This window comes from Arachis hypogaea, chromosome 13 (assembly GCF_003086295.3).
Source record: "Arachis hypogaea cultivar Tifrunner chromosome 13, arahy.Tifrunner.gnm2.J5K5, whole genome shotgun sequence".
Taxonomy (NCBI): domain Eukaryota; kingdom Viridiplantae; phylum Streptophyta; class Magnoliopsida; order Fabales; family Fabaceae; genus Arachis; species Arachis hypogaea.
Window position 1 is genome coordinate 19,571,862 of NC_092048.1, and position 9,584 is coordinate 19,581,445.

The following is a 9,584-nucleotide window of genomic DNA, read 5'->3' on the forward strand; positions in this document are numbered from 1 at the left end:
AATAAAATTCTATTTAATTATTTTTGTTAGAAATAATTTTCTTAAAAACAAAATTCAACAAATATAATAACTCATAAATAGCTAATTATTTAATTTTTGAAAACTTGGGTCTTACAATAATCAATATCATAACCAACCCTACAATACCATGTAATCACATCAAACATAATCCAATCAAAATCAAAAGTGATTTCAACTCCATTCTCGAATTTCAGGCCTTTCCAAAGTCTCAAAACTCATTCTATTTCACCCATCGGATCTAAATACTTTAAATTCACTAAACTTTTTCAAAATATATCCTCTTTAATTAAATTTAATCAAACGAAACCCTTTTTAAATTAATTAAGTTTTTCCAAAACTAACTTCACTTTATTTTCGCTTAAAATGCCCCAAAACATAAATCCTTTCCAAAGTTAACCAAACTAAAATAAATTAAATCTCCAATTCATTTTCAATACTTTAGTTTTCTCAAAATTTACTCAAAAACATAGTCTTTAAACCAAAATTAATCAAACAAACACATTTTATTTTACCGATTAATTCCAATGATTTAAATTCATTTAAATGCTTATAAAAATTTTGGCAGCACTTCCTCTAAAACTCGAAATTTTGTTGTCCTTCAAGAGTCCTAACCAAACCATTTCTCAACCCTTTTCAACAGGTTCAAAACCAAATGATTCCCCAATAAAACACAAAATTCAGATTTTCAAATATCAAATCATTTTCGATGTCAAACCATTTCCACATACTAAGTCATTTTCCGATATCAAACCATTTTTAAATCAACTAATTTCAATTATCAAATCCTTTCCAAAACTCAAATAATTTTCAAATATCACTTCACTTCCAATAAATCAAGAAAACCAATTCAAGTAGGATTTCTAGCATTTGATACTTTCCAATCAACTTACAAAAACACATTTTATCAAACCAATTTCAATCCAACACTAAATCAAAGAATCAACATAACAATATTACAACAACCAATCAATTAACCAGATTATCCAACCTTCTCAAATAATCAATATACCCATCAAGGAAACAACTTCATTCATCCAGAATAGCTCAGTTTAATCCATAAGATTGAAAAAAACATAAAAAAATATTTTTTGCATTAATATCGATTTATAACAATTCTTGGAAATAAAATGAATTTTAAGAAAAGCCCCTACCTCGGATAGTCAAAACCCAAACGCTATAAAACGCGTCAAAACCCATCTTGCTCCCGACCTGCAATAGCAGCAGTTTTAATCGCGACATGCAATAACCGAAACTCAACCCTACGTTATTAAAACCTCAGAATCTTAACAACCCATAATAGAATACTAATTCTCAAGGGTTCTGGAACGAAAATGCTTACCGTAACTAAGGAAGAACAACTGAATCAGACAACAGCAGCTCCGGCGGTGACTCTGTTAATTTTATTTTTTTATTTAACTTTTGCATTTGTTTAAGGATCCCCACTTTACTTTCTCTCTCACTTTAAACTAGATTTTTTTTTTTACTTAGTGAAGAAAAGAGTGGAGACAAACATTTTAGTTATTTTGTACTTTGTATTTTCCAAGTATACATTTCTATATAGTTTTTTTGTTGATATTTTGTTTAGATTTCCAACTTGGATCATAAACTTTACCACTTAGTATATTAAGCTTTTAACTGAAATGTCTTACTTGCATGATAGGTGGTTGATGAAACAATTTTTTCATTGACTGGAGGATTTTGATTATATACAAGAAATGTATGTAACAACAGGGTTGTATTGAATTTCTATGGTATTTAGATTTTGATTCATAGAAGAAATATAGTTTCAATTCGAGTCATATCGGTCTTCTTCATCATTTGCAAGTAGTCCACCGAGTAGGTGTCATCAAGTTCTACTTCAAAAAATCGGGTTCTCTTGGACAACCAATCTCATTTAAGGACTCACCTGAACGGGAAGACACTGATGTTGAAGTTAAAGTTGATGAAGAAGGAGGAGATACTATCAATGTTGCAACCTCGCTTCATTTTCGCTTTCTGAGCTCAATTGCGGTTCCTTGGCATCTCCATATGGTTCACCGTTCTTCTTCATAAGATCGTATGCGCTTCTGTTGCGTGGTGAAATTTGAATGTTACCATAAAAAACGAAAGGAAATACTCTGATGATCTTATTAAGAGTTCAATTGGTTATGCTTTACATGCTATTGCAAGTCTCAAAGCAACTTCCTTTATCCTTGTTCAATAATAAGTGTATTTGTATTCTTAAAAGCTAAATTGGAAATTATGATTTTTTTACTTCAAGAAAATTGCATCCCTAAATCAGAACTTGTGGTGAAATGTTTGTGGATGGAGCAAATCACACTTTGTTTATTAGCATGTATTGTATTTTGGCTCCTTTGCTTTTTGTGTTTTGGTTCTACCATACCAACTAGCTACTTTTAATTTGTTGTGGAGGATATATGTATTTCTGATGTTAACTTCTTTCAGTGGACTAATATTTTGTAGTATATTTGTAGTATATAACTGAATATTATCCGTGTGATGACTATTCTTTTTTGGTGATACTATTGCATTGTTTCGTAAGAACAGATGCTAGAAACTTATTTTCGAATATCATTTTACATAATCTTCTTATGACAGGAAGTTAGACATTTTTCTAGAGCAAATAAATTTATGTGGTGAAAAAAAGCTTTTGTGGTCCAGTGCATTTGCACCTGCCAAACGTAGTAAATATTGTATTTGGAAGCGGAGGCATAGCTGAAGTGCACTTGGTTCGACTTTCGAAATTGGTTATAACTCAGTGAAGAATGAACTCATTGTGTGTGTGAGTGCATGACCAAAAAGATTCTTACACTATCAATCAATAAGGTTGTGGAGGTCGTCTAACAAAACAAACCTCGTTGTGAAAAAAGAAAGGGAAAAGGATTAATTTAATTATATATTTTTCAAACAAAATTATTCCTAAAAATAAATGGCATTGTATTGTGATGTAGGCAGAGCAAAACTGCAAAAGCCAGCAAGGCAGGGAAGCTAATAAAAATCAGCCTCCAATTTGTTGAACATTATTTGCTTATGGCAAAGTAGAGACAAAACTTAACTAACTTGAATTGATGACTTGATCAGCTCACTCGTCTACTTAGACATTGTCTACTTAAACAAATGTCTAAGTTCGAATTATGTATGTGGCCAATACATTAGCCAACTTATCTCTTTATATACATAGTACACAATTAGTTTGGATTGTAATTAGCGATTATGGCAATGAGAACAAAAAACACTTTAGTATACAATTTTCCTTCATGTCAAATATTTCACTAAGAATTTCTTTACACTATCCTAGATCAAGGGAAGGTAATGAATCCCCCCATGTTATCATACGGTTTGAGACACATGATCATATTCAGTTAATAATCTCCGTGTAGTGTAAACTAAGCATGTTATTACAATGAACACAATGAGCTTGAGTGAAGCTAAAGATTGAACAAACTATCTCACCTAGAAAAGACAAATGTGAACAAGAAAAGAGTTGTCTACAACCCAAAATTTGATACAAAAACTTATTGTATTTATGGAAGGCAAAGCATACAATAAAGATGATGCATCCAAAGTTTCTACATCAAAAGCTTTTTACCGTCGAAATTAATCAAAATCCAAACATGAATTTCATCCAGCCCTAGGGTTACCACCATTACAGCAGAGTAACAATCAGTCACCTGTCCACCATTCGCAAAATTGCACACGTCTTTCCTTGGCCAGGTTAGTCGACAAGCTCATTCACTTTTTCCGTTTTGGTTAGAAGCAACAAAATTGCGGATAACTTCCATGGCCAACTGATGAGCAGTCTTATTTTGAAGCTTTGCTAACCCATCCATTGCTTCGTACGTCTCCTTGTCGGCGAAGAGCCTAAGGTTGTATCGTGTTGGTGCCACTACTGGACCTTCCCATTTCTCGACATATTCTTTAAGCTTCTCAAATCCCTAGACAAAGAAAATGGTCACTTTGGCTAAACCCTACCTCTAAGCATAATAATCATTTGAAGATTAAAACAAAAGAAAACAAAAAAAAAAGTGCAAAGATGCAAACAGAAAGAGCACAATTTCAAAACTCACGATGCGGGCAGTGAAGTTGCCAAATGATTCTTTAGACTGGCGCTTTTGCTTCCAATAATAAAACAAAGGCTCCAAAACTTTTTCAAGGTCATGAACCTTCACCTTGTCCATGAAACTTTGAGCTAATGATGTTTGATTCTTGTTTCCTCCAAGCCAAATCTGTACCAGAAACGGGAAGAAAAACAGAGGTTAACAATGTTAACACGCTTACTTAATATGATAGTGTTTGCAAATTTCTGAAAGCCGTGATTGAAACCCTAAGTAGCATACCTGATAGCTGTTTGGACCATCACCAACCAGTCCAAGTTCGGCCATGTATGGCCTAGCACAACCATTAGGGCAGCCAGTTACCCTTACAACCACAGACTCGTTATACTTCAGACCAACCTGCACCCCACAGTCAAAGATCGTTAAATTACAATAACGCATACTATTTGGAGATCTTGATGAAAAAATATGACTTTCATTTGCCGCAATACCTTCTCAAACATGGTTCGAATCCGCTTAAGAATGTCTGGTATCCCTCGTTCAGCTTCAGTAATTGCCAGTGGACATAGTGGGAAAGCAGGGCATGCCATTGCCGTTAGATTGAGGGGGTCTACAAATCTAGGTTGCTGTACATGGAAAAACAGGTCATTATAGGCCAATAATGGAAAAATATATAAACTGGAAAACAGGAAGGAGACCAGATAAAGGAAAAGATAAAATGAAGAAATTTAAAGAGTATCCCATACCCTACTAATTATTAATTATGACCTCAAATGAATCGCAAGGTATAGTTCTTAAGCAATGTCAAATGGGATGTGTTTGCTAACAAATTTAGTTCAACAAAGAAAACAATAAGCTGTAGACAAATCTCACCAGAAGACCAACTTGAGCAAGAGTTGTTGTGATGGGACGCTTCCATGCAGCACGTATATCAGTCAAGATGATGTTCTGATTTGGAGTGATCCGGACATTCAAATTATACTTCTCAATAATCTCTCTGAGTGTTTTCTTCATCTTTCCACCAATGCGACCGTTATCAACATGAAGACCATAAAATAAACTACCATCACCCTGGAAGATGGCAGCAAATAAGGTCATGTTGCATAATGGAATGGAACTATATTCAAGCCAAAGATGTATCACCAAAGAATGAGTCAACTAAAGATTGTTTAACCACATGAAAAGAAGACATGGCTGTGTGAGAAAGAATTTATATACATATCTACAACTAAAGGAGGCAAGTAAAAAAAATCTACAAAGCACCATTTTTATCTGAAACAATTGTGTTTGTTACAAGATGCGATGCACAAAAGAAAACAAACTTCCATTGTATCTGCATCAGGTATTGGATCCATAACATAATTAAGAATGCCAAAATACTGTCCACCATGTGCATCAGCAAGCTATAATATGCAGCATACCTACACGCATACATAAAGATATCAATATTAGTCATTCATCTAGAGACTTAACCTGTTCATGCCACCCAAGATAACTTTTGAATTCCCACTCTGGCAATTTTCGGAAAGGTTCAAATTTCTTGCCATAATATTGCTCGACAGCACTTCTAAACTTTTCAATGCCCCAAGAGCTGATCAAATATTTCATTCTACTGTACTTGCGGTCATCTCTTCTCCCATTTTCCCGTTGTGTAACAACAATTGCTTTCACTGCATACAAAATATCCTCTTTTGGTACATAACCCAATGGTTCAGCCAAGCGGGGGAAGGTGGTCTCCAACCTGTGTGTTCTTCCCATTCCACCACCAACCTGCATGAGAAAAAGATGCCATGCCAGTTAGAACAATGGCAGGTAAACATTCATTTAAGTATAACTGCTTTTTAAATCCAACTTACATATATGTTGAACCCTTGAGGTTCCCCATCATCATCAGTAACAACAACAACACCAATGTCATTTGTAAGAATATCCACCGAGTTATCAGTAGGCACGGTAACTGCAATTTTGAATTTCCTTGGCAAGAACTGAGTCCCATAGATTGGCTCAGGTGAATCTGGGAAGTTCGTGCCATGAGAATTGTCATTTCGTGCCTGAACTACTTCAGGAGGTTCTGATGTCACAAACTTTTCCCCGTCGACCCAAATATCATAATAGAATCCAGACTGAGGAGTCAGAAGTGCAGCTATGTTTTCCGCAGTTTGTTGAGCAAAGAGATAATCTTTTCTCAAAATTGGAGCAGCAGGAGCAAGGACATTTCTATTTAGGTCACCACATGCTCCAAGAGTCGAGCCCATATTATGGATAATGGTACTCATTACTGTTTTAAGGTTCTTCTTGAGCACACCATGGAGCTGAAATGTTTGTCTGGTGGTCAAACGAAGCGTACCAATTCCAAACTGATCAGCAAGATCATCCATGGTCAAGTAGAGTTGGTTTGGAACTTTCCCACAAGGGTTCTTCGTACGCAGCATAAACGAGTAGGATCTTGTACCACGCTCGTCTCTGTTGTACTGCTGATAACTACCATGAAACTTGATCAATTGTGTGGCTGCTTCATTGATGTTAGGGGTATCCGTTAACAGATCCTCATTAAGAGGATACCTTATGAAATTACTTTGTTCTTTGAATATCTCAACTTTGCTTCGCTTCTCAGTGGCAGTTTCAGGCTTCCCCGACTATAAACAAGTTACAAGCACAACAAGTACAGAATCTGATCACGACAATATTCCACAATCCATAGTCTAATAAACCAGATTAATCGAATGATCCTTTGTTTCTTCTTCCTAATATTGCCTATTACATGTTTTTTCAGTTGAAGTAACTATGTTCATCAAAACGACTTCGGTTACAATCTTACAAAGTAATAGAATTTCACAACAACAAAAGAAAAAAAGGAGCAAAATGATTGACCAATCTCGAACATATTAAACAAGATACTAATAATCCCATACCAAAAAAGCAGCAATAAATTGGGAATTGATTAGCTGAAACCTCCAGCTCTCCAAACATTAATTATATTTTAAAAAGAATCAAGTAAAAGAAAGCTAGATTCACCACAAATGCTACAGCTTTTTTTAATTTAAAAAAAAATTCATTGCCCATAATTTCTCAAGTTCCAGACTGCAACAGTATAGCAAAAATGATTCTTTTGAAAAAAAATATAGTAAACTGAAAGAAAAAAGAGGAACAGGTAAAGTAAAGCAAGGTATGAGAAACAAACCGTGGAAACAGCACGTATGAGGGAGAAAGAGCGAGCGGGAGAAGGGAGAGTGAGGGCATTGCGAGTGAGAGAAGAAGCATAAGCAGGCCTCAATCCATGGAAGGTGGGAATCTGAGACCTGTGGTGGTCATTGAGAGCCACCGAGGTTGCAGCTCCTTGAAACGCCGTTGTCATCACTCAAAACGAAGAAGGGAGAATCAGCAGAACGAAAAGGAAAGAGGAGGTAATAGTCTTGAACAAGGTTCTGAAAATCGGACCAGTCATTGAACCCTTTTATAAACTAGTTCACTGGTCCAACCAGTTCAACCATGGTTCAATCGAAAAACATTTTATAATAAATAAATTATAAATAAACAGAATAAAAACATAATTATAATTTAATGTAAATCTTAAAATATCTTCCAAATTAAAAAGTATTACATCAACTAAAATGTTATGAATTCATCCAAATACAAACTCAAAAAGTGAAATAACAAAATTATAACAAATGCTTCTTGATCGATACTATCTTTTATAACTAAAAATATATATAAATTATCAATCAGACACAAATTATACAAGGGAGTCGTGAACTGAACAAAGACAAGAACAATTATATATTTATAACACAACAAGGTGACAAATTAACAAATTATAGCAAATTATAATAAAAAGAATGTGAACATGAACTAAAAATACAAGAACAAGACAATTAAAACACAGCAACAAATTGAGAAATATCTGAAAATCACCATTGCTGAAAATAATAATTTGATACGTGTATGCTCAAAGAATCAAAGGCTAAGCTTCGATACACATAGTGGTAGCTACCATCACTGGGAAAGTGAAGACCCCCGAACGAAAGGTTAATCACAGCTTAAAACAAAATTCACAATCCCCTCAAGTTGAAGCAGCAAGCAACTTGAAAAGGAAAGCACCAAAAACCAACTTCCAAATAAAAGATTCAGATCACCAATTCCAACAAGAAATAAAACCAAATTCCAAAAACAAAGAGATCTAAAACAGTGATGATTGGAGGAAAAAAACCACCAAAAATCACCTTCAAATAATAGACCATCACAGTAAAAAAAAGGACAACAGAACAACATCATAACAGAATCAACAAGAACATGATCAACGACCCTAAACCACAGTAATGACAACATAACAATCATAAACCATTAAAACAATCATCACAGTAAAAAGTACCTACCAGGGTACAGAGGTGAGAGAGCACGATGGAGGGCTGGAAGCGGCAAAACTGGAAAAGAGTTGGCCTGGAGCAGAGGAGGGAGGAGCACGGCGGAACTGGAGCAGAGGAGGGAGGAGCGCGGCGGAACTGGAGCAGAGGAGGCCTGGACGGAGGAACGACGCGAGACAAATTGCGACGGAGGAACAACGGCTGTGCGACGGAGGAAGGACGCGAGACGAGCACAGACGAGGCGCAGTGGGGACGGCGGCTTCGAGCAGATGCGACGATGGCGGTGACGCGGCGGTGGCTGGACGGAGCAGAACGGCAGAAGAGAAGATTTTGCTTTGCTGAGGAAATGAGGGTCGAAGGAAATGCTGAGAAGGTGCGATTGTCGAATGAGGAAGAAAATCGGACGGCGGCAGTCCTTGCGGCGGTGGTGGAGAAGGTAGGGTTTCAGGGTTTTCCTTTCTTTGATTTGTTTCAGAGTTTCCTTTATGGAAAGGAAGCACTCAATTAGTTGGTGTTGCGAGTCTCATATATTATTCCATGCGTGAAAAAAAGTTGAAGCCAAATTTGGTTTTGTCCTCTGCGTTGTGTTTGTGCGGTTGTGCCTCTCACAAAAACTTTTTTAGGGGGATTCAGACATTCAGTCGTTTTAATATTCAATCACGTGCACACTTCATTGCGTAACCTATCTTTTCGTTATGCTAAATAATAAAAATTAATGATTTTTTCTCACATTATTATTTATTTTATTTTATAACACGAAATAATACATAAAAATGTTAGTGTTGCAAGTGTGAGGAGTGTTGAAGTTAGTCCCACATCAAAGAAAGCATGGAAGAATGAGGAGTTTATAAGATGAGAGACCCATTAACTTGACACCTTAAGGTTTTGAGTTGGATGTGGTGTCGTGGTCCGGGCGGCGTGTCCCGCGGTGTTTTGCGGCGGTGTGATGGACGAATACTCGTGGTGGTGGAGGAGCTAGAAAGAGGGGGAGTTGATGCTTGATGTGAGGCTCACACTTGAGGGGGAGATTGTTAGTGTTGCAAGTGTGAGGAGTGTTGAAGTTAGTCCCACATCAAAGAAAGCATGGAAGAATGAGGAGTTTATAAGATGAGAGACCCATTAACTTGACACCTTAAGGTTTTGAGTT

At 36.1% G+C, this 9,584-nt stretch overlaps 1 protein-coding gene across 3 annotated transcripts; it reads right to left on the reverse strand.

Moving 5' to 3' along the window:
* Positions 1–3,522: 3,522 nt before the first annotated feature.
* On the reverse strand, positions 3,523–9,116 carry LOC112737580 (sulfite reductase [ferredoxin], chloroplastic). 3 transcript variants are annotated; one of them, XM_025787544.3, is made up of 9 exons: positions 8,450–9,116; positions 7,258–7,433; positions 5,933–6,712; positions 5,550–5,846; positions 4,950–5,147; positions 4,568–4,702; positions 4,359–4,475; positions 4,089–4,247; positions 3,523–3,956 (listed from the first exon to the last, which is right to left on the reverse strand). In XM_025787544.3, exons 2-9 carry the CDS (start codon positions 7,429–7,431, stop codon positions 3,750–3,752), a joined length of 2,067 nt encoding a protein of 688 aa, XP_025643329.1. In that variant the 5' UTR covers positions 7,432–7,433; positions 8,450–9,116; the 3' UTR covers positions 3,523–3,749. The 3 variants fall into 3 exon arrangements, with proteins under 3 accessions (XP_025643329.1, XP_025643330.1, XP_072067484.1); XM_025787545.3 differs by having other exon boundaries at positions 7,258–7,501; positions 8,450–9,112; XM_072211383.1 differs by having other exon boundaries at positions 7,258–7,545; positions 8,450–9,112.
* Positions 9,117–9,584: the final 468 nt, after the last annotated feature.

What these genes read in the sequence shown, in the direction of transcription:
- LOC112737580 (XM_025787544.3), bottom strand. Translation starts at nt 7,431, where the DNA reads ATGACAACGGCGTTTCAAGGAGCTGCAACCTCGGTGGCTCTCAATGAC. An exon ending in TCATACGTGCTGTTTCCACG is followed by an intron (nt 6,713 to 7,257) that starts GTTTGTTTCTCA and finishes ACTTGTTTATAG; the next exon opens with TCGGGGAAGCCTGAAACTGC. An exon ending in ATGGTCCAAACAGCTATCAG is followed by an intron (nt 4,248 to 4,358) that starts GTATGCTACTTA and finishes TTTCTGGTACAG; the next exon opens with ATTTGGCTTGGAGGAAACAA.